This window comes from Phyllopteryx taeniolatus, chromosome 19, assembly GCF_024500385.1.
Source record: "Phyllopteryx taeniolatus isolate TA_2022b chromosome 19, UOR_Ptae_1.2, whole genome shotgun sequence".
Classification (NCBI taxonomy): Eukaryota; Metazoa; Chordata; class Actinopteri; order Syngnathiformes; family Syngnathidae; genus Phyllopteryx; species Phyllopteryx taeniolatus.
Window position 1 is genome coordinate 6,574,949 of NC_084520.1, and position 26,834 is coordinate 6,601,782.

Consider the following 26,834-nt stretch of genomic DNA (forward strand, 5'->3'; position numbering starts at 1 on the left):
ACATTTGTGGTGTGGGGTGAAATATTTAATCTGGTTCAGTTAACAGCATATTCGGCGTTAGACATTCAAGTTTGCAATCCAGTCACTAGTGGCGTTCATGTAAAGTTCTTAAAATATTAACTCCCAGTCAAGTCACAGAATGTCTTATGAACCCATGTCTGTAGTGCCGTTCCGTCACCCGTGGGTGTCGCTGTTGCCTGTTCCAAGTCTCATGTGGTGGTACTCAACAGAGTGGAAGTGCCTTTGTTGGTGCGCTCCTTCGAATGGCGGGGAGTTAATTAACTTGGCATCCTGGGGCGAACTCGGCTTCTTTGGGTCTCCGCTTTGAAGCGCCAGGCAGCCGTGATTCACTTAGCGTCAGCATGGCAAAGCAAATGCCTGTGTCTTGTTTTTGATGGTTTATGGAGTTGATTCTATTAGAGTCTGCGTGTGACGTTGCGTCTCGCCAGCGTCTGTCGTTTACCTCGGCGGGGAGCGGCGGTAGTGCGAGGCTGGGGTGCCGGGTGGCATGTCCGCTACAGAGGGGTGAGCAGTGAGTGAGAGTAGACTTCACATTCTGGGTTTTCTCCTGGCACTACGGTTTCCTCACACATCCCAAAAACATGCATGGTAGGTTGATTGAAGACTCTAAATTGCCCAGAGGTGTGAATGTGAGTGCGAATGGTTGTTTGTTTCTGTGTACCCTGCGATTGGCTGGCGACCGATACAAGGTGTACCCCGCCTCCCGCCCAAAGATAGCTGGGATAGGCTCCAACAGCCCGCGACCCTAGTGAGGAGAAGCGGTAAAGAAAATGGATGGATGAATGAGTTATCAAGGCGGCACGGTGGACAACTGCCTCACAGTTCTGAGGACCAGGGTTCAAATTTCGGTCCCGCCTGTGTGGAGTTTGCATGTTCTCCCCGTGCCCGCATGGGTTTTCTCCGGGTACTCTTCGGTTTCCTCCCAAATCCCAAAAACATGCATGGTGGTTAATTGAAAACTCTAAAATTGCCCGTAGGTGTAAATTTGAGTGCAAATGGTTGTTTGTGTGCCCTGCGATTGGCTGGCGACCAGTTCAGGGTCTACCCCGCCTCTCGCCCGAAGATAGCTGGGATAGGTTCCAGCACGCCCACAACCCTAGTGAGGATAAGCAGTACGGAAAATAGATGGATGAGTTATCAAACTGTTCCCTGAAGAATCCCTGTCTTTAGTTTTTTGTGTATGCACAAACTCATTCATGACTCTACTGCCTCGTTTTTTTAAATATAGTATACGCTGCTGATTTCAGAAACTACAATCATTGTTCAATACAATCCTCCAATTTCTTTCATTTCTGTTAACAGTTCAATTATATGAGTGACATTCTAGTTTCGATTGGGTCAATGACATTGTAGCTTGTGAGCAAAGGTTTCATTTCAAGAGAATGCTGTCATTGTTTTGCCTTAATTCATTCCTTCTGATGCATTAAAAAAGATAAAGGGGAAGCAGGATCACAAGGGTACGTTTGTGTCATCAAATGACAGATGTCAAAATAAGGTAAGAGATTGCAAACAGCAGCTGTTTACTCAAGATTGAGGAAAGAAGTAAAGAGAAGATGTCAGAGTGAGGCAGAGGAGAATATAGAGGGAATTTATTTGAGAACAAATATACAGTTGACAAGTTCCTGTCACCGACAGGCAAGCAGCATTGACAATGGCAGTTGACAGCTCGCTTCCCATGGCCACCACTGATTCATTTTGCAATGGAAATAGTTTTAGGGCAAATCAGGCAGGGTCAGACAGCCATTACAGGGAAGAGCTGTTGCTCTCATACTGTATGTAACTCTAATGCTAAGTGATATACAGTAGTTCCCTTTTGGGACTATGAGCAGTTGGTAAATGATTTAATGTATACAGTACATTATGTTAATCATCATCTTTTCCTTCCGGCTTCTGCCGTTAGGGGTCGCCACAGTGTGTCATCCTTTTCCATGTAAGCCTATCACCTGCATGCTCCACTCTAACACCAACTGCCCTCATGTCTTCACTCACGACATCCATCAACCTTTTCTTTGGTCTTCCCCGAGCTCACTTGCCTGGCAGCTCCATCCTCATCATCCTTCTACCAATATACTGATTCTCTCTCCTCTGGACGTTTCCGAACCATCGAAGTCTGCTCTCTGTAACTTTGTCTCCAAAATATCAAACCTTGGCTGTCCCTCTGATGAGCTCTTTTCTAATTTTATCAAACCTGGTCACTCCTAGAGCAAACCTCAACATCTTCATTTCCGCCACCTCCAACTCTGCTTCCTGTTGTCTCTTCAGTGCCACTGTCTCTCATCCGTACATAATGGCTGGTCTCACCACTGTCTTATAAACTTTCCCCTTCATCCCAGCAGAGACTCTTCTGTCACATAACACAACTGACACCTTCCTGCCCCCGTTCTAACCTGCTTGGACCAGTTTCTTCACTTCCTGACCACACTCACCTTTGCTCTGGACTGATGACCCCAAGTATTTAAAGTCCTCCACCCTTGCTATCTCTTCTCCCTATAGCCTCCCTCTTCCCCCTCGACCCCTCTCATTCATGCACATATAAACTGTTTTACTTCGCCTATTCTTCATTCCTCTCCTTTCCAGTGCATGCCTCCATCTTTCTAACTGTTCCTCTACCTGCTCCCTGCTTTCACTGCAGACCACAATGTCATCTGTAAACATCATGGTGCACAGGGATTCCAGTCTAACCTCATCTGTCAGCCTACCCATCACCACTGCAAACACCCTAACCTGCTGTACATCCTTCCCATCTATATCCCTCTGTCTGGTCAACCTGTAGAGATCATTTTCTCCTTCTTTAGTTTCCAACCTAGCATACATGTCATCATATGCCTCTTGTTTGACCTTTGCCACCTCTACCTTTGCCCTACGTTGCATCTCAATGTATTCTTTTCTCCTCTCCTCGGTCCTCTCAGTGTTCCACTTCTTCTTAGCTAACCTCTTTCCTTATATGATTTCCTGTAGGTTCCACCACCAAGTATCCTTCTCTCCTTTTCCTGCCAGAAGATACACCAAGATACACCTGCCTGTCTCTCTGATCACCTTGGCTGTAGTGGTCCAGTCTTCTGGAAGCTCCTCCTGTCCACAGAGAGCCTGTCCCACCTCTTCCCGAAAAGCTGCACAACACTATTCCTGTCTCAGCTTCCACCACATCGTTCTCTGCTCTGCCTTTGTCTTCTTAATCTTCCTCCCCACCACCAGAGTCATTTTACGCACCACCAGCCTATGCTGTCTAGCCACACTCTCCCCGACTACTACCTTACAGTCGGTAACCTCCTTCAGATTACATCGTCAGCACAAGATGTAATCCACCTGCGTGCTTCTACCTCCGCTCTTGTAGGTCACGATACAGAAAATGGATGGATGGATGGATGGATGTTAATACAAACAAAAATATGTTTTAGAGTGGACTGACAGGCAGCGGCTCCATGTGCCAGGGCATTGACAATCTCAAACTAGGTCGCAATTTATCAAATGAGAAACACGTTAAAACGAATCTTTCCTTAAGCTACGTCATATACTGTATATTCTGGGTACAAGCTGAAACTGGAGAGAGATTCACACTGCGATGGTTGGGGTGTGTTGGTCATGGCTCTGTATGTTTGGTAAGATGAACGCTCCTGGTTAACAGCTTAATTTGGACATGCGTTATCATTGGAAACTTTATGGTAGACACCTAGACTGGGAGAAAAAGGTATGTGAAGTTTGTGTGGTATTAGTTTAAACAGACTATTTATTCTTGTGATTTAGCTGGAGATCAAACTACATTTAATAACCTATTTACGCCGAAGTTAAAGAAATTCCAAAGGCCAAAGGGATGTTCAGCGGAATACATAGTGGTTGTCCTCACTGATGCATTTCTACTTTGGCCTTGAACCAGACTGGAGACATGAATTGATGACTAATGTGTTGAGCACATGATGTATTCACTGTTTTAAAGGTAAAAAGAAGGCACACTACTGTTGTCTAAGACCGTGATATTAAAAAACAGGGCAGAGAACTAACATCTATATCTATTTATTTTTTCTTCCCAACGGTAACAAAAGCAAGAAGCACAGCTAAGCTGGGCTGATCAAAAGCCGAAATCTTCTTCAGAATAGAAACTAAAGCTTCCAGAGAATAGCCAGGAGGGCTGTGCTTTTTCATAGATAAATATCAGCCGCTGTCATAAGGGAGGATGTTGTTTGCAGACTGGCTGGGAAACAGAGCAGGCTCAGGCTCAAACCTTCCTTGGCATGAAAAATCCTACATCGCTGAAGCATCCCATTGCTTTAAGACAAGTCAGTTAATTTGATCAGAACAATACAAACGAGGGAACCTTGCAATAACAAGAATCCATGTTGAAATACAGGCCATACAGTGTATATATGAAAAGTATATCTTTTAATCAGCCCTAGGAGCTTTCACTCTCTGCAAAAATCAAGCAAAATCATGTTTCCTAGAAGCTTTCTGCTTGATATCATCACTGGTATGAAAAAACAGATAACTTGCACATCTAATATATAAAATTAACAGGATTAATTTTTTGCTAATTTTATTGGGGGGGGGGGGGAAATCGTTTATCATTTTTTTAAACACTCCCTGGAAGTGAGCTACGTGGAAAATACAGCGAATGTGTCACCATGCTGACAAAACAAAAGACAAAACAAGTTGATAGGAGAAATGGAGCAATGCACGGATAAGTGGAAGCACAGCTTTGTGTTTCGAAATAGTTAACCACTATCAGAAATTTGGGGGCGTCATTTCAAGCAATAAAAAGAAAAGAAATAGGTGCTGCATTTTCTTGAGGCTGCCAGAGGTCCTGTATGATGCTCTTGGGGCCATTTCTGTATCATTTGTTCGGACTAAAAGGCTACACAGAGTTTAAACTCATGGAGCTGACATGAAGCCCTCTAACAAAAATTGCCAGCTACTCTGGTGATACTACCATTTTATTTTTACTGTCCATTCGCCTGCATATCTACTGGGAAGTTCCCCCCAACAATGTCTATTGCTGTTCGTCTTTAGGATTTCATCTTACACTTTCTTAAGAGACCTACAAAAGCGGCATGCTACTATACAAGGTCACAGGAGAGACTTGCCACAAGCAAAAATCAATGAGAAAATGATCTTAAATCTTGGCACATCAGCAAAACAGTTTCTCGTTTTCCAGGTACAGTAATCTGTGCATATTCACAGTTTATTATTCACTAATTAACCTATTGTATTTTTTTCCCCTCTGGAACCTATACCCAGCTATTCGCTCACCTATTTGCGTTCCTTGTATGCCTTCTAAAATGCCCTAACATGCCAAAAGATACCACCAAAGACTGGCTATCTAAATAGGAGAGTAGTACAGGGATTGATGTCAAGGAAATATGTCAACGTGATAGAGCTGGACTGAGACACATCCTTTCTATGTCTTTGGAGGAACTACGTTTAGCTTGGGTTGTTAGGGGAAGTTTTGGAGTCTTTACCACATGTGCATATACATGCACATTTCCGGTGCATTTTTTTCACCGTTAAATAAATCATCCCCAAGTCATTTTTTAAGAGTATTTGAAATGACCTTAAATGATTTTGGGATACTGGTTTGTGGTGTATTTACGGTTTAGACTATTAATCAGATCGGTTCCTGTCCCCCTACGAGTACACAGTCTCGACTGAATCTGGATTAAACTTGGTTTTAACAGATTCTGACCCTTCAGAGATGTATGACATTTGTGACATATAGGTTTGACAGAGATGAATTGTTAAGATTTACAAGTATTTTTTCTGATAGGAAGTAAAGGAGTTATAGACCATTCCAGAGTTAAACTATGTAAGCAATTTTAATCTTAACTCTTTTGTATGAAAATAAATTAACCATTGTTAATATTAACACATACAAAAATAAAACTGTCTCAATTTCAATGACAACAATCTAAATTTTTAAAATGATCAATTATCACTCAAGTGTGAAAACAAGTTAACTACAGTTTACAATTGTAAAACAACTAAACATCATCAATAACAAATGACAACACCTGTGGTGATGCTGAAGTCGTACTATGAATATTTTCTGCTGATTTCACATAACGTCTTTTCGGCTTTGTTTGGAGTCGTATTAGTTGAAAATAGTATGATCTGATTAGGGTGCCTCCCGGACGCCTCCCTGGTGAGGTGTTCCGGGCACGTCCCACCGGGATGAGACCCCGACCCAGGACATGCTGGAGAGACTATGTCTCTCAGCTGGCCTGGGAATGCCTCGGGATCCCCTCGGAAGAGCACTAGGAAGTGGCTGGGGAGAAGGAAGTTTGGGCTTCTCTGCTGAGGCTGCTGCTTCCCCCACGACTCTGATCAGCGGAGGAAAATGGACGGACGGATGGATGGATGGATTTGTTGTTTCACCTTGAATTGTATACTAATTGTACTTTGAAAATCTAAATCGTTTGATACTCACTGAACTGAGCTCTTGTGATACAATGTGATGTTTCACATGACATCATTCACAAAGCAGGTTCAAATGTCTATGTTGACTTTGGAGCCATAAGTTACCCATACATTTTGTACAAATGTACAAACAACCTCAGGGATTATTTTTTTATTTCATAACACTCAGTTTACACTCATGTGTGTTCTCCGGTTAGTGCTGGACCTGAGAGGTTCCACTTTGTTTGAAATATGTCTCCAATAGAAGATAGAGTACATCCGAAACGGGTCGATTAGATCATTTCCTCATATGCCATTTTTTTTCAAATATCATTAAAAATCCGTAATTTCCGTCTTTTGAAACCTCTGCAAATTAGACTTTGATTTGGATTGGCAAAGCTACCCCAATTATTTGGATTGGAAAATGCTTACAAATCAATATGGTTCAATAATCAATCCCTGGAAATTGTAAGGACATTAACTGAAAATGAAAATTGGTAGGATGCTGAAGATGTAATCTGGCTGGATAGGTGAAAATAATCCTTAAAATTTGATTTGATGGATTGGGCTTTATGCTTCGCAGGGAGTACAATAACTCCTATACAAAATTAATTACGGTATCTTATCACTTGGCGGCACGGTGGACGACTGGTTAGAGCGTCAGCCTCACAGTTCTGAGGACCCGGGTTCAATCCCCGTCCCCACCTGTGTGGAGTTTGCATGTTTTCCCCGTGCCTGCGTGGGTTTTCTCCGGGCACTCCGGTTTCCTCCCACATCCCAAAAAACATGCATTAATTGGAGACTCTAAATTGGCCGCAGGCATGACTGTGAGTGCGAATGGTTGTTTGTTTCTATGTGCCCTGCGATTGGCTGGCAACCAGTTCAGGGTGTACCCCGCCTCCTGCCTGATGACAGCTGGGATAGGCTCCAGCACGCCCGCGACCCTAGTGAGGAGAAGCGGCACAGAAAATGGATGGATGGATGGATAACATATACATACCATTTTTTATGTATTTTTCTGTATGAATTCTCACCAAAATGTAACTCAAGAACACCTAACCATCAAAAACAGTGCACATCAAGAGCCACACAGGCAAACTGATCCTAACATGATAACATGCTGATCAAAAGCAAAACAGTCATATCATGAAATATTAAAGGGAATACCAAAAGGGCTCTTTTTACCTGGCATGGCATGGACCAGGTCGCCACACAGCACCATAAATTTCGGGCGAGGACGCAACTGGTTCATGGCTTCCACCACTTGTTTGGTAAGTCCAACTTCCTCTGCCCATTCATCTCCACCACCGTCGCAGTCACCCTCTCGCCATGCCTTCATCAGGCCCAGCTGGGGATCTGCAGCCTGGATGAAGTAGAATGGTCCCGTCCACTCATGCTCGATATCTGCAAAGGAAAACATTTATCAAAAATTAAGACACACCGTGGTTTGCATTATCCATATATGAATATAAATATAAATCTAATCACTCTCGATAGTCATTAAAATTATCAAATTGTGACCATCTTTCTGTAAAAGGAAAAGAAGCATACACCACTCAATCATTGATAGCAATGATACATGATGTCCTGATGGGCATATTATCCACCCATTCTCAATACCACTTATTCTGTTCAGGGTCGCGGGGTGCTGGATTCAACCCAGATGACTTTGGGCAAAAGGTGGACGACACTCACATTCACACCGTCACTGAGGGGGAACTGAACCCACGCTGCCTGCACCAAAGTCAGGTAAATCCACCACAATACCATCAGTGACATGGGCATATTAAAGGAGACATATTATGCATTCTTTTCAAAATATTAAAACGTGACTAATTCTTTGTCATTCTTCGGTCAAAATAAGGATTATAATTATATCACAAGGAATTACAACAGGCGGCACGGTGGGCGACTGGTTAGAGCGTCAGCCTCACAGTTCTGAGGACCCGGGTTCAATCCCCGGCCCCGCCTGTGTTGAGTTTGCATGTTCTCCCCGTGCCTGCGTGGGTTTTCTCCGGGCACTCCGGTTTCCTCCCACATCCCAAAAACATGCATGAATTGGGGACTCTAAATTGCCCGTAGGTGTGGCTGTGAGTGCGAATGGTTGTTTGTTTGTATGTGCCCTGCGATTGGCTGGCAACCAGTTCAGGGTGTACCCCGCCTCCTGCCCGATGATAGCTGGGATAGGCTCCAGCACGCCCGTGACCCTAGTGAGGAGAAGCGGCTCGGAAAATGGATGCATGGATGGAATTACACTTGTCACACTCTGGGTCAGCCCACTCGGTTTTGGGTGGCAGTTCTGTCTCATGAAATGTGAAGTATCATGTAAGCTTTTGTTACCATGACGACAAGGGATGGAGCTAGGGTATGCGGCAAAGCGAGTGGATACGTCGCACATTTTTTGTTACATGTAGCAACTTTTCCACCCCTTAAAGAAGCATGTTCCTTTTTTTAAAAAAACGCGAGGCTCAACAAATCAGTTGCCTTTTTGTGGTGTTATTGAAGACTTCTGGAATTTGGAGAATCCCTCCAGAGCAGATGCTCGCCCCACTGCATCCAGACTCCAAATGAATGGTGCTAGTGTGAGGCATACACTGGCTAAGTTAATCATATACACCCCTACCTCCCCATAATGCCAGCGCCCACACAGATTTTACTGAATGCTTGCTGGTGGAGGCAGCGTTTCATCACCAAGCCGTCAAATTAGACTTCACCTAAATATGAGTAGCAGTGTGGCGCATGACAACACCAAGCACAAAGTCCCTCCACCTTTACATCGACAACTTAGCTGCAAACACTCGAGTAATTTCTCGTGTATAATGCGCACCCATGTACAACCACAATGTTTTTAGCAAATAATCATTAACTTAGGGACAGGGTCATGTTTACCACTGTGTTACCTCCCCTTTTCTTTTAACAACATTCAATAAACGTTTGGGAACTGGGGACACTAATTGTTGAAGCTTTGTAGGTATAATTCTTTCCCATTCTTGCTTGATGTACAGCGTCAGCTGTTCAACAGTCCGGGGTCTCCGTTGTCATATTTTACGCTTCATAATGTGCCACACATTTTCAATAGGAGACAGGTCTGGACTGCAGGCAGGCCAGTCTAGTACCCGCACTCTTTTACTACGAAGCCACACTGTTGTAACACGTGCAGAATGTTTCTCCAAAACCTGTATTTCAGCATTAATGGTGCCTTCACAGATGTGTAAGTTACCCATGCCTTTGGCACTAACACAGCCCCATACCATCACAGATGCTGGCTTTTGAACTTTGCATCCATAACAGTCCGGATGTTTTTTTGTCCTCTTTGGCCCGGAGAACACGACGTCCACAATTTCCAAAAACAATTTGAAATGTAGACTCGTCGGACCACTGAACGCTTTTCGACTTTGCATCAGTCCATCTTAGATGAACTCGGGCCCAGAGAAGCCGGCAGCGTTTCTGGGTGTTATTGATAAATGGCTTTTGCTTTGCATAGTAGAGTTTCAAGTTACACTTATTGATGTAGCGCCAAACTGTATTTACTGACATTGGTTAAGTTTTTCCTGAGCCCACATGATGATATCCCTTACACATTGATGTCGGTTTTTGATGCAGTGCCGCCTGAGGGATCGAAGGGCACGGGCATTCAATGTTGGTTTTCAGCCTTGCCGCTTACATGCAGTGATTTCTCCAGATTCTCTGAACATTTTGATGATATTATGTACCCTAGATGATTAAATGTTGTTGACCAAAACTGGCCACTCATGCCAGAGTAGCATCTGCTCCATTTGCACACTGACTGAGGAGTATCTGCAACATTTGCACAATCAACATTGTCCCAGACTAGCGTACTACTCGCTTGAAGTCTCGGCGCCCTTTGCACAATGGTCATTGCACCGGACTATTGTAATATTAGTCATTCGAACTGCTCTAAGTGCTAGAGGACTCTGCATCTTTTTGCACAACTGTCCAAAAATAAATAAAAAAATAATGTACCGGCATTACCAGATAACTAGCAATCCTTTATTGCTCAGTGACTGTTTTTCTCAATGTCTTTATGTCTCAAACCATTCACCAGTTCAGGGTGTACCCCGCCTCCTGCCCGATGACAGCTGGGATAGGCTCCAGCACCCCCGCGACCCTAGTGAGGAGAAGCGGCTCAGAAAATGGATGGATGGATGTGTGCATACACCTTTTTATAGAGCTGCATGGGGATCTCAAATTAATCCAGCAAGCTTTTTGTTGCTCCAGGAGCAATTTAGAGAACAATGGATCTCTCTGTAGTCAAGATATATGAACTATTTTACAGACAAAGAGGAAGATTTTAAAACACACACACATAGGCTGTACACATCTTCAAACACAAATCGGAGCTCTCCCATGTGGCAGACGCTGAACTCGAAACATAATTATCTTCATGTTGAGATTGAAACACAAAAACTTTGCATTCAGTCAATTCTATAGATTACTTTGCATGTCTTAAATTTTCCAAGATTGCATTAAAGGCAGCCATCATTAAACAAACTCAAATGGGTTAACTAAATGTGTGTGATTCAGCATATATTTATGTTGTGAAACGTCAACATGTCCCATTTCTTAAATTTTAAACGTGAATCATAACAAAAGGGCTGCCGCTGTGAAACATAGTTCATTTTTGCACGTTTCAGTTCCAGTTCCCTTTTCTACTAAGAGTTACGATTTGTCTCTGTTGTAAAGTTGCCGAAAGTAAATTTAACACAAATACAGCGACCACATCGAATGATAACACACGATGCATAAAATGACTGAGAAAATTCCATCACCTTTGTACTGTGCTTGGTGAAACACTAGAATCACAGAAGTGAATGAATAAAGACAAGCTGATATAATAACACAGAACAAATAAAATGTTCCCATGTGAGCTGGAGGCTGTCCAAGCTTGGCTTTAACTGCCACGAATATACTGTTAATGCAACTAAAAACACAAGTTATGTAGTGGTTTCAGACAACCAGCGAGCTCAACTTATTGCAATGTCTGGAGAGCGAAATTGTTAGCCTAACAGTTTCGTAACCGGAGCTAAGAGCTAACGAAGCGCCACTACCTTTACTGAGTCCACTGAATGTCCGATGTTTAGCCCTGAGAAAGATATCGTCCGTCTCAGCCATAAGATTCAGGGGTTATGAAGTTACTCCAAGCCTCAGCTATTTGGCGAGCTGGCCTCCTGTCACGGTTGCTGTGCGGCTGCTGCCTCGGCTAACCCGGGTGACTATCGGTGATCGATTACAATGCCTGTTTGTCTGCCAGTGACTTCTGCTCAGGGGAGCCGGGGCTGTGGCGTTCACTTGCAGCTTTGCTTGGGACATTTAAGTGTTCTAGGAATTGTACAATAACAAAAAAATAAAAGTATTCTATTCTTTCTGCAGTGTGTTAATAATTGAACAAAAAACGTTCAATGATTTGTGTTTTTAGTCTGTCATGACTAAGATGGTGCAGAATTTTCATTTTCAAATTAATGTGTTGAGCCCAAAGTGGTCCCAAATCCCTAACTTGCAGCTGCTATGGTGTAGGTGGTGTATGGTATGGTATGTAGAACTGCACTTGGGGTGTTTCAAAACTATAGCCCCACTCGGGTAGCTAAATGAAGTAACCAAATTATTGAAATATAACTCAGCGAAACTGATGCATTTGCTCCATGTCCCAAGCTTTGATTTGATTGTGCAAGTGGTAGGCTACTGCTGCAACTTCCTGTCGGCCTATGCTGTATTTTTATAAAGCACATCCACAGTTGAAAAACACCTTAAACATTGGCACACTGGTTTGTGCCCACTCAAATTTAACACAAGCACCTAGGACAGAGGTTAGGGGTTTCAGCACCACGGATAGGGCTTGTTCTAAATCAGTAGATCCCACCTATAGTAACTGTCTAGATTTGACCAATCCATCCATCCATTTTCTATCCTGCTCATTCTGTTCAGGGTCACATGGGAGCTGGAGGAGACTCAGTGGTAGATCACCCGCATGCATCCATTTTCTACAGCGCTTGTCCTCATTTGGGCCACATGTGAGCTGGAGGCTGTCCAAGCTGACTGTGGGTGAGAGGTGAGGTACACCCTAGACTGATCGCCAGTCAATCACAGGGAACATGTAGACAACCATTCATGCTCACATTCACACCGATGGACAATTTAGAGCAATGATTCTTAACCTGGGTTCAATCAAACTGAACCCCCACTGTGTCATACTCTTTTGAGGAAAATAAGAAAGGTCAGCTGTAAACATACAATATGGATTCACGTATAATGGAACGTGATGGGAGTCAGCGTCCTCAATGCATGAGTTGCAATGCCAGGTTGAGTAATTCTAGTCCTAAAGGAAGCTCCGTGGAGATTAGAAATGCAATGCTGAATTTATGGTGAAGAGTGCCTGATTTGATGAAAAGGCTACTCAGCTTGTTCTCGGCTTTGTACCCATCAACAAACCAATCCGAACAGCATTGTACAAAGTTGATCGAAACCAGGGCAAGATACTCATGCTGTTTGTTACAACGCAACTTTGCGAGCAATCCTTTTCGAGGAGGGTAGAAATAAAAATGAAGAAAAAGAACAGACTTTGTATATATATACCTTACTGTACTCTATATTTTTTATTTGAAAAGACAATCACATTTTATTATTCCAATTACAGTTAAGAGTTTGGTAAATGCACTATGGGCCACTTGGGCTAAACGTGGGCAACACGGAGATTGGTCTGAGCTTCTGGGTTTGAATCTCTTTGGTTTTCTGTGCACAATTTGCATGTTCTTGTATGGGCTTTCATCAGGTACTCCAACTTCTTACCACATTCCAAAAACATGCATGTTAAGTTCATTGAAGACATTATCCATCTGTGAATGTGACTGGTTGTTTGTCTATGTGCGCCCGGTGATTGGTTGAGTCCAGGGTCAGTCCAGGGTGTCACGAGCCTCTTGCCCATATTAAACTAGAATAGGCTCCAGCTCACCTATGACCTTAATTAGAACAAGCACAGTAGAAAATGGATGGATCGTGTGCTACTGAAAATTTACCTGCATTCGATGATTCTTAGTCACTTTAACTATTGCATAACCAGTTGGTCCCAGGCTGGTCAGAATGCAAAAAAACCATTGGAAGTTTTGTACAAACAAGTAATTAAAGTGATGGATAAAAAACCAAGGCACTATCATCACTGTGCAATTTTAAAAAAATACAGTCTTTTAAACTGGGACCGTCTTCACATATTTGCAGATTTAAATTTGATTTATAAAGTACTGCATGATCTGGCCCCAGCTCCTCTGGCTGAGTTCATCAGCCAAAGAAACAGCTCTGAGCGTGTCACTCGAGGCTCTGTCAGAGGTGACTGTCTCATTCCTCTGCGCAGGAGCACTTTCAGTAAGTCAGCCTGGTCAGTGAGGAGCGCTGGTGAGTGGAACTCAGTACCTAAGGAGGTTAAACTGCTTACAACATACAAGGCCTTCACAAAAAAACTGAAAATGTGGCTAGTTAACACCTATAGCTGCCAACACTAAAAGACAAGTATGTTATGTTGTCTTTTTGTTATGATCAAAAAAATTATGGTTTTATTCTCTCTTAATAGTATAGTTTGATTATGTATCCTGTATTATAATGTCTTGTAGATGTATTTTACTGCTTTTTTACATCATGGCCAGGGGACTACAGATGAAAACTAGCCTTCTGGCTAATTCTGGCTTTTTTAACCATGTGTACTTCATGTGTTTTATGAAATTGCATTGTCCCCTTTCAAAAATAAACTGAACTGAAGTACCCTAGTAAACGATTGTAGGAATGCTGCATGCCTAAATTACCAAATTTGGGCCCATTCCTGATTAAGATTAAAATAGATACAGCGACAAGTCACTGATGGTGTCATGGTTCACTAGCCTGACTTTCGTGCTGGCAGCGTGAGTGCATTTCCCACTCAGTGAGAGTGTGAATGGTTGTCTGTCTCTGCGGCTGTGTCTCAACTTGGGGTCTGCACCCTTCACAGGCTGCATTTGCAGAGTGGTCACATCCTCACGCAGTGCAAAGGCTTTCTCAATTCAATAACGCGCAAGGCTCCCTTGGTTGTGGGATGTGTCCTAATCTGTTAGGATGGTCCTTTGGGAGCAAATTTCTTTTCTTTTCTTTTTTTTACCCATCCACCCATCCATTTTCTGAGCCACTTCTCCTCACTAGGGTCGCGGGCGTGCTGGAGCCTATCCCAGCTGTCATCGGGCAGGAGGCGGGGTACACCCTGAACCGGTTGCCAGCCAATCACAGGGCACATACAAACAAACAACCAATCGCACTCACAGTCATGCCTACGGGCAATTTAGAGTCTCCAATTAATGCATGTTTTGTTTGGGATGTGGGAGGAAACCGGAGTGCCCAGAGAAAACCCACGCAGGCACGGGGAGAACATGCAAACACCACACAGGCGGGGCCGGGGATTGAACCCAGGTCCTTAGAACTGTGAGGCAGACGCTCTAACCAGTCGCCCACCGTGCCGCCTTTTTTTTAACCCATGGTAGCTAATAAAATGCAGTGATACTGCTCGTGTGATTAGTTTCCTTTTTTTTAACTGAAAAAAATTCCGGTATAGGTAACAGGGTTCACAAAGGAAATCAAGTGCTACATTTTAAGACAGCAATTTTTAGATAGCAGTTGGAGAAGCAGGAATTATATATTAAATGAATAGGGTACAATTTACAAAAAGCCAAAAGTTCAAATAATATTTGTATTCATTGGATTGCTGCAGGCGGCACGATGGTCGACTGGTTGGAGTGTCTGCCTCACAGTTCTGAGGACCGCAGTTCAATTCCCGGCCCCGCCTGTGTTGAGTTTGCATGTTCTCCCCGTGCCTGCATGGGTTTTCTCCGGGCACTCCCGTTTCCTCCCACATCCCAAAAACATGCATGGTAGGTTAATTGAAGACTCTAAATTGCCCGTAGGTCTGAATATGAGTGCGGATGGTTGTTTCAGTTCAGGGTGTACCCCGCCTCCTGCCCGATGATAGCTGGGATGGGCTCCAGCACTCCCGTGACCCTTGTGAGGATAAGGGGCTCAGAAAATGGATGGATGGATGGATGGGTTGCTGCAGTGGATACGATTCTAGCAAGAAAGACCATGGTGTCTTTTGTCTGTCATCGCGGGTGTTCTCCACTCTCCAGAGTACGGACGGGTGCATGTCCCCACTGTGCATGTCATGTTGTAGTGGCCGATCTACACTGCAATGTCACTAAGAATGTTATAATAAAGGGGCAAGAATAAAACAAACAAACAAACAAAAACAACTTCAAAACCATATCATATCATAGACAGCTCCATAAGCTATGTAATTAAATCAATTGTTTACAAAACTATTTCAAAAATCATTCACTTCCAGTCCTCCATGATAACATGGATTTCTTTAATTCAATAGCCGTCAATGGCAGTGAATGATAGCTCTAAAAAACAAAACAAACAAACAAAAACCTCACACTTAAAATATCAACAAGTGTTAGGTAACTGAAGATTGATAATTATAAATTAAAAATGAACTATGACTCATGATAACATTTGTTTCGGTTAAAATACTGTAACAGGTTGGAAATGAATATGCAGACGTCTTTCTTCTGAAAAAAGCCCCCACACATTTCATTACATATGTATGACCACGTGATGCTATCACAACAAAATGTCTTGAAGGCTAGATTGGCACCCCATTTAACAAGGGTTGACACAGGCTTCAGAGGCACCAGTCATTTAATAATCATAGAAAGGTTTGGCAGTGATTAAAGCAACAATCACTTATTTGTTTTAACGTACTGTACAGTGGAACCTTCAAATTCAGAAAATAAATGAACACCTGGAAAGACAATAATTTAATTTTTACTTGAAGAGGCAGCACTTCATACACTGTATGTAAGTGACACGTAGACACAACACCAGACACAAGTCCCCCCCCCCAAGTCCAACAAAGCGCTATCTGGCCTCTGAAGTGGCTGCAAACTTTATTAAAGTTTTAAACTAATGTTTTCCACTCGTTTTACCTGCCCGCCTGTGGTTTTATTGCTAATGATTTTCACAGTAGACTTGGTCAAGCCTGGACCTGGATACTAACAAAAAATACCCCCCCCCCTCCCCATAGAGAACTGAAGCGGTCAAGAAAATATAAAAAGAAGCTGCAGGATAGCAGAGGGAAAATGGAGAAAAAAATCAACTACAAAATATTCTGTGACCCACTTAAATCTTATAACAATGCTTAAAAGTTCAAGAAACACATCCTTTGCCTTACTAATCACCAACCATTAAAGTAACCCCGTTTTATTTTCCACCACTAGCCACCTCTCGAGTCTAATTTTAATACCTCCACTTTAACCCCAATTGACACTCTCTTAAAGGATTTTGCAGACCACTTTAGAGAAAAGATTGAGTGCATGATCATGTAATATTTTATCTTGTCGTAACATGATTTTAAACACATTTGTGTGCTTCCTGCTTAGATGCTTAACAAAGTTCTTAACCTACCACGTCTTTTAGACCCAATTCCAAAGTAATCCCCCCAACCCCCCCCCCCCCCAAAAAAAAATTTTTTTGATGGATATTTTAGAGAAGAGCTTTCAAACATTGTAAACTTCTTTCTTCTGACCAGCACCTTCACTGCAGCCTTTAAAGCTGCAGTGGTGGGACCCCTCTTGAATCGGAGCAATTTAGAATTTAAGGACATTTACTGGACAATATCTAACCTAAGATTTTTAAGCAAGATTTTAGCAAAACCTGACTTTTTAGCAAACTACAATATGATATTCTTGAAAAGTATTAGTCTGTTCTTTAGGGCGAACCACAGCACCAAGACTGAGCCAGCGCTGACAACATAACAAACACGTGTGCTCTCTACAAGTGGGTCTTCTTCATAGAGGCAACCAACCAGAGGAAAGTGGGCGGTCTTAGCCAAATATGGACAAAGTGGATGCAAAACTGGGTCAAACAGAAGTAGCTGTCAGAAGGGCCTTTTCTGGACACTCGTATGACAAAAGAAAGGTTTTTTTTTAAGGAAATTGACACTTTTATACTAAGTCCATGTTAGAGAGTCACTCTATGGAGGTCTCAATAGCCAAAATAAGGGACATTTAAGGTTCTCTGACAGTTTTTTAAGAGTCTTAATTGTCTTGGGCGTTCTTAACTTTCCGAGTTGCTGTTATCCTTTTAAGTGTGAGTGTGTTTCTGTGTGGACGAGTGATAGTAGTGGGTTGATTTTAACCATGTAAAGCACTTTATGTTCCATTTGTTGTTTGAAAAGCACTTTATAACTATACAGTTTGTTTGATTGAGTGATTGATTGAGGGATGGATGGATGGGGCATTAATTGAATGATTGATTGATTAAATACTTTCCACACAGTTATTAAAGGTGTTAAACAACTTGACCCTTGAAGAGAATTTTATTTCCTATAGGTTCGACTGTACTGTATATTTAGCTCTTTTTTTTTTCAAAAATGTTTGGCTCCTCAAAAAAATTAAAAAAATTAAAACATTTGCAAGAAACATGAAGAAGACACACTTGATTTGCTTAAGTGGACCAGATAAAAGGTTGTGATCGGCCGGATCTGGCCCTCTGGCCTTGAGTTTGATGCTCGTGCTTTTAAGGAGCCTGCATGGTTGCCATGATGTCATCACCGTTACAGTTGCTCAGTGAAAAATAATAACACTCCCCCAAATAATGTAACCTATTAGTGGGAAAACAGCGTTCCCAAATAATTCCTTGACACAAGGCGCAACATAGTAAACAGCATAATCGATGGCGCTTGTTTGTTTTATATTAATGCTGGACCTCTGCTCGGAGTCTCCCTCCCTCTCTCTCTTCCTCCCCCTCCCGCCTGTTTTCCTCCTCCTCTCTTTAGCGCACGAGGCTCTCTCACCACATTTCTCACTGCGCTCTCATCCTCGGTGCTGCATGTGTCTCTGGTGCGTTAAGAGCGCGCCGATGGATGCGTAAAGCGCAGCACTCTTTGAGTGGGGGGGGGGAGGGGGGGGAGGGAACCATCTTTCTGATAAAACACACAGAGCAACTAGTGCTTTGAATCTCGCATGGTTTTAGATGATGTTAGTAAAGATGTTCATCAGCTCGGATGAAGGTGCTCTGCTGTTTGGGTGTATGTTTCTGGACTTTTCAGCGTGGCATGACCGCCTGCCGTCTTCGAGTCTCGGCGTTTCAGCGTGAAGTTCAACGGAGGAGGAAGCTACCATGAGAGGCGACTCCTTTCTCCTCGGCTTCCTGCTGCTCAAAGTTACCGCTCTGGTGTGCAAGGCTGACGGGGAGCCGGGCTTGCTCGGGGGCTTCGTGATGATCGCCACCTCCAACGGCTCCAGGGAGGAGGAGACCGTTTCCGAGGAGACCCCGCACACTGAAGACAAATGCCGGGGCTACTACGATGTGATGGGCCAGTGGGACCCTCCGTTTATTTGCAAAACGGGCAATTATTTGTACTGCTGTGGCACCTGTGGCTTTCGCTTCTGCTGCTCCTACAAACACTCTCGACTGGATCAGAGCACCTGTAAAAACTATGACACCCCACTGTGGATGAAGACCGGCCAGACTCCGTATAAGAAAATGAACAAGATGCACGACAGCACCAAAGACAAGACCAACTTAATAGTTTACATCATATGTGGAGTTGTGGCCATTATGGCGCTTGTGGGGATTTTCACCAAATTGGGTCTCGAAAAGGCGCACCGTCCTCAAAGAGAGAACATGTACAGGTAAATGTTGCAGGTTTAATGCTTCTCAAAAATCTGGCACGTGCACACGTAGCCACTTGGTGGTGCTCAAGCACCTGCCCATTTGACCTGAACCAAAACGTGCCCTTTTTGCTGCAGCCCATTTTTGTCTTCATTCAGCAATATTAAAAAAAAATACCAGTGTTTTGAAACCTGAAAAGCATTTATTTGAGTCTTTAGAATTGAGAATTGTACATATGCTTTCCCCCACCCCCCTCCTTTCAAAAAAAACTGTTTCAACAAGGGTGTGTTAACCTTTAGTATCCACTGTAGCCTCCCTTTATCTCCTTTGTTAATTGTTTTATTATTGACGGTGTTGATTGTGTGAACATAAATTAATACTTAAGTTAAATACCACAGTTTTGTTCTTAATTGTATGAATAATTTTGCTGATGGATACCCTTTTTTGGCTAAAGCACATGCCCCCAAAATGTCTATGCAAGTGCCTGCTTCTCATAGTAGCCAACTAAAAAAAAAAAAAAAACCCACAAATAACCCCTCCTTTTGTGTCAATTTGCTAAATTGGGTCTACATTAAGCCAACTGTGCGCAGGTTTACATCCAAACTCCCAAAAATCCAAGTGGATGGGCGACTGTTTTCCCTTTCTCAGCTCCACGCATCCGCTGTGCTATGGCATAACATTATGTGAGCCACGCTCCTCTCAACAGGTGGGGGCGCTTTCTTTCACCAGAGTATAAGGCGGCTTTGCGCTCCATTTCTTCAAATACTCTCACAGGAGCTCAACGGCATGTGCAATGATCATAGAAAATGGCGTAACTTAATTTGAACAAAGTAGTAGTTGTGTCAATCTTGCATCGGCTATGCAACCAATTGTATAGAAAGATGCTGCATAGCACAGGCTTAGTGCAGTTCAGATGAATAATCAAATCTCACACATAAATGCACGTGTTACTTCATTGTGGAAAGGATGGGGGATTGTAAACACATAGTATGCTAAAGAAATGCTACTGTATTAAGAAGTACGAATCAACATGCTCATTCAGCAACACAATAGCAGAAAGGTAAACAGAAACCCAAATTAGAGTGTCCAAAAAGGTAAAAGGATGCTGCATGGTTCCCTCGACCATCACCTCTGTTTCCCTCTTCCAATGTGGTACAGGGCGGTGGCCAATGTGCTCCAGGGCGGGTGTCCAGGTGAGCAGTATCGGGGAGAGGAGGCCCAAGGCATGCATTCCAATCACTATGTTTCCAGGCCTGCGAACCTCCGTAAGTTAGTTTGTTTTTCGCAACTGTTGTGCCCTGCTACTGTAATGCTTCATTTGGCAATCATTTACTGAAGCTTGAGTCTGTACATTTTGGTGTCTGCGCAAGTTTGGTTATGAAACTCCGAGTTTTTATGATTCCAACCCCAAATGGCTGAATACGACATGTACTGTATGTAGCTTCAGTAGTATTTTTTTTTCATTTTTTTTTTTTTTACTTTTGCACTAACCAGATTATGCATGATTTTCACAAAGTATGTGCATTATGTGGTTCACGACCACGTGATGTAACCAGAATAAGAAGTGGGTGTGTGAGTTGAAGAGAAGTGAGTGTGTGTGTGTGTGTGTGAGAGAGAGAGAGAGAGAGAGAGAGAGAGAGAGACTGAGAGAGAGAGAGAGAGAGAGAGAGAGAGAGGGGGTTTGTTGGCTGGGAGTTTCAAGGGTGGTATATGGGGTAGAGCAGAGAGCATCCGAATGCCATCTATTTATGCAGAGTCCCGTGGGCTGCTTATACTGTACTACCAAGCTTCATTGTGTTTTAACATCCAAGATCACACAACATAAACGCACAAATATGAACAGACCTGATGATGCACTATTAATATGGAGCAGTGCTACCACTTCAAAGTACTTATAAGTCTTTAAACCAACAACCAAAACCAATTGTCAATGTTTGGGTGATGACCTCTGCTTAGTTATACAATTAGTGTTCCTTTCCTTGTGTAGTTCCATTTCCTTAGAGCCTTTAAAGCTCCACAAGCCAGTGGACACTTACCAGTGAAGATGCTGATCTTTTATAGGATTTGACAAGCACTATTGACTGCTGCCAATGCCATAAAGCGTATCTTTTTGTGTTTATTATTTTGTTTATTTAAAAAAATATTTAATAACAATAATATTTTATCAAACTGTATTTGAGAAATACTGTCGCTGCATCACAATAGCCATTCCTGACAAACAACAAGAACAACTTTGTGATAACAATACATCACTGGGTGAGAAAACATAGGTTGCTATTATTTAAAATTGTTGGCATGAAAGCGAAAAAAATAACACTTGCAGTTTATTGCTCTTTGTGAGTGGGAATCTTTTTCTGTCCTCACAGTGGGAGAGATGAGATAGTGGGGTAGCCTATCACCTGAGTGGACGCTACTGTGAAATGGCGATTACTATTTGTAGTGCGGAATCTACACTCTGAACCCTCTAATCCTCGGGCTTGTGGGTAATCATATGTGGACTGTTATTAACCTCTGAGATCGGAAAAAGGAGCCTCTATAGAAGACAGCCAGCCTGATTGGTTCAGGGCTTCTTCCACTGGCATTGGAAACGATTCATTACAGGGGCAGAGAGGGGAAGTTGGCTTGGAGAGGAATTAGGTATGGATTTGCTGGATACACACATTAGTCATGTTTTAAATAATTATCAAAGGGCATTATCGTATCAGTGTGAATGCAAAGAGAAGGCAAGAGGACAATGAATGCGTTGTAATTGCAATGCAAAGACAAGTGCTAAAAGGTTAAATGGCCCACACGCTTGTGCTGCTGAAAGGAGATTTGTTCCCATATAGCGCTGGTTTGTGCTATAAAATCTATTCTTAGCGCACATACTGATTATAGCTGATGGGAAGATTACCTCATTACTGGCATCAATGGACCTGGTCTGGCAACTCTTTGCGGTCCTTGGCGAGGGAATACAATTCCTTTAAGTCTTTTGTGAATGTCAATCAACAATTTTTCTGTGAATAGAGCTCTGACGAGGGCTGCTGTTTCATCACATATGTACTCCCCTCGACAGGACACTTTTCATTCTTTTGTCAAGAGGGATTCAGAACTGCAGGCAATCATGCTTAGCTGCGTCTGTGATTGTTTTTAACCACAAATGCACGTTCACAACAAGCGGGAGACAAACAATATTAATTAATAAGGCAATGGCCTGACCTATTAGTAATGTTGGGGAATCTTGTGCCTTTGCAGGCGCCCTGGCAGTCTACTAAGAATGGACATGTTACTTGTGTTTATATTCCCAGCTGGACTGACTGGCTGGCTGACTTTGTCTCAATACCCAATAGTGTCAGTTTGAATCCTCAAAGGCTGAAAATCCTGCAGCGTTTCACTCTCAGCGTCAAAGAGCTGAAGAGACAAAAAAGGGAGGCTCGGGGAAAGAGCGGAAGTGAGAATAGGCAGAGGGAACAGCATAATGTACTGGGGAGTATAAAAGATCTTAGTGGCAAATACCCACATTGATGGTAGCAGCCATCTCTGAAGCTCTGAAGGATTTCCTTTTACAAGGACTGTATGCATAGAAAACCTCTTGGGCAATTGGAACTTAATTCAGGATAACTTTCAAATTGTCTTTTTGGACTAGAAACAATAATCATGTCTCATCTCAAAGTGAAACCTCAGGAGCTCAGTAGCATGCTGAGCTACTGAGATACTACTGATTTTCTATCGCGCTTGTCCTCATTAGGGTCATGAGTGAGCTGGAGACTATCTGACCTCACTTTGGGCGAGAGATGGTGTCCACCCTGGACAGAGTTTTCAATGAACTTAAGCATACTTTGGGAATGTGGGAGGGAACTCGAGTCCCTGAAGAACACCCTGCAAGAACATGCAAACGTCGCACATGAAGGCCAAAGCTGAGAATCGAACCCTTAATCTCTAAACCGGAGGCAGATGCACTAACCACTACTGTAGATCACCACAATGCTTATGCTGATCTACATTTATTTTATTTTTTTCCAGAATTCCCCTAAACATTTCCACAGAAAGGGGAGAAGGAGGGTAGCCATTCAAGGATCAAAACTGCAATCATAAACCTTCATACAAGTGAACAATTGGTATTCAAGTGTAAAAACCAACTAAACACTTTCTCAGCTTCAGTGACAAATGTTCAATGGGGTAAGGGTGAGCCATGACACAGAAGATCACTTTCAAAAACATTCTTGATTGTCACACGACTGTGACAAAAAGTTCATCACTGGTTATAGTCCATCCATGCATTTTCCATACTGCTTATACTCATTCTGGTTGAAAGTGAGCTGGGGCTAACTTTGGGCAAATCGCAGCGTACAACCTGGACCAGCCAATCACAGGGCCTATGCAGGCTAGCAACCATTCATACTCAGTCACACTAATGGACAATTTAGCCAGAGCGGAGAAAACTAACTAACTAAATTACTATGTAATGATAATAATAAAAACAACAATACATTTTTTTTTTTTTTTTTTACAAATATTCACTGTGTAGTTAAGTAATTATGGCAGATTTCCACTTACCTACAAATTCGGGTTACGTCGCAACCATAGGAACCGAACTCCGTCGTAAAACCGAGGACCCCTGTAACGCAAGGGTGAGTTGCGCCCTTTAAAATATATGAAAACTGAAAGAAAACACATCACCTTAACTTTAATAGCAAGTCATACCATACCATATAAATTGTGACGCTAAATGTAAATGTAAACTTTTTTACGCAAGGCGTAGTTTCCACTGCACATTACTGACAGAAGGTAGAAATTTAAACAGCAACCGATCTTACCAGATTTGAGAGCAGGGTTGTTCTCATACATTTAACACATGAGTGGATGGAAGTCCATTTAGGAGTACAGTTGCTCAAACAAGCGGTGTTGTCGGTAATTTCATTTATTATTTAATAATTTGACAAATGCCTTTCATTTGTCAAACTTGAAGGATGAGATGATAAGTTCCCATAAACCCATAAAATGCTTACAGGCTAGAAATAATACCGCACTGTGGTGCACACAAACCAAAATATCTGCGGCAATGGATGCTTTGACTGCCGAACAATTAACAGCAATACATCCCAGTCGGATTTAATTAACAGGGTAATTGTATATTAGTATGAATGAATCATTGCTCCGATTTCTCACACTTTAATCAATATTGACAGTGATGTATCTGACATTGGGGGTCTCACATTAGAGCTTCAGGTGCACGGGTAGCTGTAATAAGACAAAAGAGATTGCTGCATGCACATGGAGTACGCTGTATTCACAATGCAGTTCCCCATTTGCAGGATTAATTATCTTCTCCCAGCAGTTATAATATTTTCCTAAACATTCCGAGATAAGAAGATAAAGTTTGAATAGGTAATTTCTTGTGAGATTGCACAGGCATGAGGAAAGGCCTTGTCTGCAAAATACTCCATCTTCGCCTTATGAATATGAATATTTGTGTGTAAGCGGAGGAGCACACATGAGTGGTTTTTGCTACTTTTTTTGTTTTTTTTAATGCACTCTCCAAACCTGTCAAAAAGAAGCTGGCTGTATCCCATAAAACAAGTGGCTTGACCTTTGTGTCCCTGCTGTCACTGAAGCCTTCACTGTTTCACATCAGATTGCAGAGTGTCAGAGCGGAAGCGAGAGCCTCAGTTAGAGATCCGAGTCACAGGGCAGGCTGAAAATACATAGGCGAAGAGAGGCTGTGAAAGCGAACATGACTGCGCAGGACCGAGCTATCTGTGACGTGTCTGTAGTGTAGTGCTTTCTGCTTGAAGCTCAGCCTGATGGGAAAAGCAGAGAAATCTGAAAGGAGGCCTATTAGGCATTTTTATTTTACAATTTAAAACAGTTACCAAGAGTCTTCATAACATGTCTCCGGCATGCTTTCATAAAAAAAAAAAAAAAAAACTAAAACTAAAAATGAAGAATTACGTCCAATTTACACACCCTATTTCGCCAGATTGATACTGCTTGGCCAATGGTGAATATGGATCGACCGTGGTGGAGCGAGTGGATTAAACAGCAGCTTTTCCCAGAGCCTATACAGTGTGGAAATTTTGCACCTATCAAAAAAAGAAAAAAAAAGCGTTTTCACTCATGGAGGCAGAAGTTCATATGCTACACTGTGTGTATGTGGCACAGTTAGTGACTCTACTGATTATTTGAGCTTAAAAGTAACGTAGTTACTTTGCTGATTACATTTTTCAAAAGTAACTAAGTTAGAAAAAAGTAACTTTTTAGTTACTTTCGGCAGCTGCCAAGTGGCAGGAATATTATTTATCTACAGTACAAAAAAAGCATTAGCTTAACCGTACCCATTACTTGTACTTACGTACTTGGTACGCCACACAAGTTACAGAATCATGTCATCAACATGAAGCAATAACTTAAAATAAATCAGCAACTTAGTGCAAACTTGACATGCTAGCACAATAGAGTAAGTTCCTAAACATAAACAAGCACACCATTCTCAGTACACTGCCGATTGTGGTCCATGAAAGCAACTGTGTGTGTGTGTGTACGTAAACGTGAAAGTGAGTCACACACACACACACACACACACACAAACACACCATTGCTCCCACCACAGTAATTTTGATGCGAAGAACGAGAAAACTTTTTTTCAACCAGCTCACAGACGAAGTTGAGAGTTCTCACTTTTCATTGTAAATATTATTCAAGCTAAGTATTGTGATTCTTTCAGTGAGTCAGTCCTGACCCTCGATGACCGATTGATGATCGCGCACTCGGTATGAATAATTAACCCACAATGCATTGCACGTTTAATCCATCCATCCATTTTCTGAGCCGCTTCTCCTCAGTAAGGTCGCGGGCGTGCTGGAGCCTTTCCCAGCTGTCATCGGGCAGGAGGCGGGGTACACCCTGAACTGGTTGCCAGCCAATCGCAGAGCACATAGAAGCAAACAACCACTCGCACTCACATTCACACCTAGGGGCAATTTAGAGTCTCCAATTCATGCATGTTTTTGGGACGTGGGAGGAAAGCGGAGTGCCCGGAGAAAACCCACGCAGGCACGGGGAGAAGATGCAAACTCCACACAGGCGGGGCCGGGGATTGAACCCCGGTCCTCAGAACTGCGAGGCAGACGCTCTAACCAGTCAAACACCGTGTCGCCTGCGCGTTTAACACGTCAGTAAAACTGTATTCTTAATGTGTAAATAAAAATAACAACAATCAAATACACTTTTTACTCAGAAAAATAACACAAATAGTGTGGCGACAGTGAAATCGTGCGTTTCTTTGCACTTTTATGGTATTCCACCGTCACTGTGCATTGTAGAAACAACAATCACTTCCCAATCACTTTCTTCCTTTTGTTGGGAAAAAAAAACAAAAAACAAAAAAAAAACAATGGTCTTGGTTAAAATGCTACTCCACACTTGGACTGCTCTTTGTTTGAATCACCAGCTACTAATTACTGTTTGGTGAGAGAGAATGATGATGCAAAAGTAACTATTGTTGGATTGAAGAAGTAACTGTAGTCTAATTTCTTTCCTAGGAAAAGTAAAGCTTTACTTTGCTTGTTACTCAAAATGGTGGATTTTTTTTAGTTACTATGTAACGCGTTACCGGCATCACTGGTGGTTACTATGTGTATTAGCCCCACTGTTACGCAACAGTAGGGCTCACAGACCCAAAAAAAGAGTAGTTGACAGAAGTAGGCAGATAAAAGATTTACTCCAGATTTAATCCAGATTTAACTATG

The 26,834-nt window shown here is 42.5% G+C and overlaps 2 protein-coding genes across 3 annotated transcripts in view; one reads left to right on the top strand and one right to left on the bottom strand.

The window, feature by feature from the left end:
* Nucleotides 1–11,673, bottom strand: part of cpped1 (calcineurin-like phosphoesterase domain containing 1) — a 50,267-nt gene extending 38,594 nt beyond the window's left edge. For both annotated transcript variants that reach the window (XM_061755650.1, XM_061755649.1), the window contains exons 1-2: nucleotides 11,475–11,673; nucleotides 7,591–7,809 (exon numbers count right to left, since the gene is read on the bottom strand). In XM_061755650.1, the coding sequence (XP_061611634.1) occupies nucleotides 7,591–7,809; nucleotides 11,475–11,538 (283 nt within the window). In that variant the 5' untranslated portion in view covers nucleotides 11,539–11,673. The remainder of the gene's footprint in view (nucleotides 1–7,590; nucleotides 7,810–11,474) is intronic.
* A 5,356-nt stretch (nucleotides 11,674–17,029) lies between these two features.
* shisa9a (shisa family member 9a) overlaps nucleotides 17,030–26,834 on the top strand; it is a 50,173-nt gene continuing 40,368 nt past the window's right edge. The window contains exons 1-2 of the mRNA XM_061755927.1: nucleotides 17,030–19,127; nucleotides 20,266–20,372. Of these exons, the coding sequence (XP_061611911.1) occupies nucleotides 18,613–19,127; nucleotides 20,266–20,372 (622 nt within the window). The 5' untranslated portion in view covers nucleotides 17,030–18,612. The remainder of the gene's footprint in view (nucleotides 19,128–20,265; nucleotides 20,373–26,834) is intronic.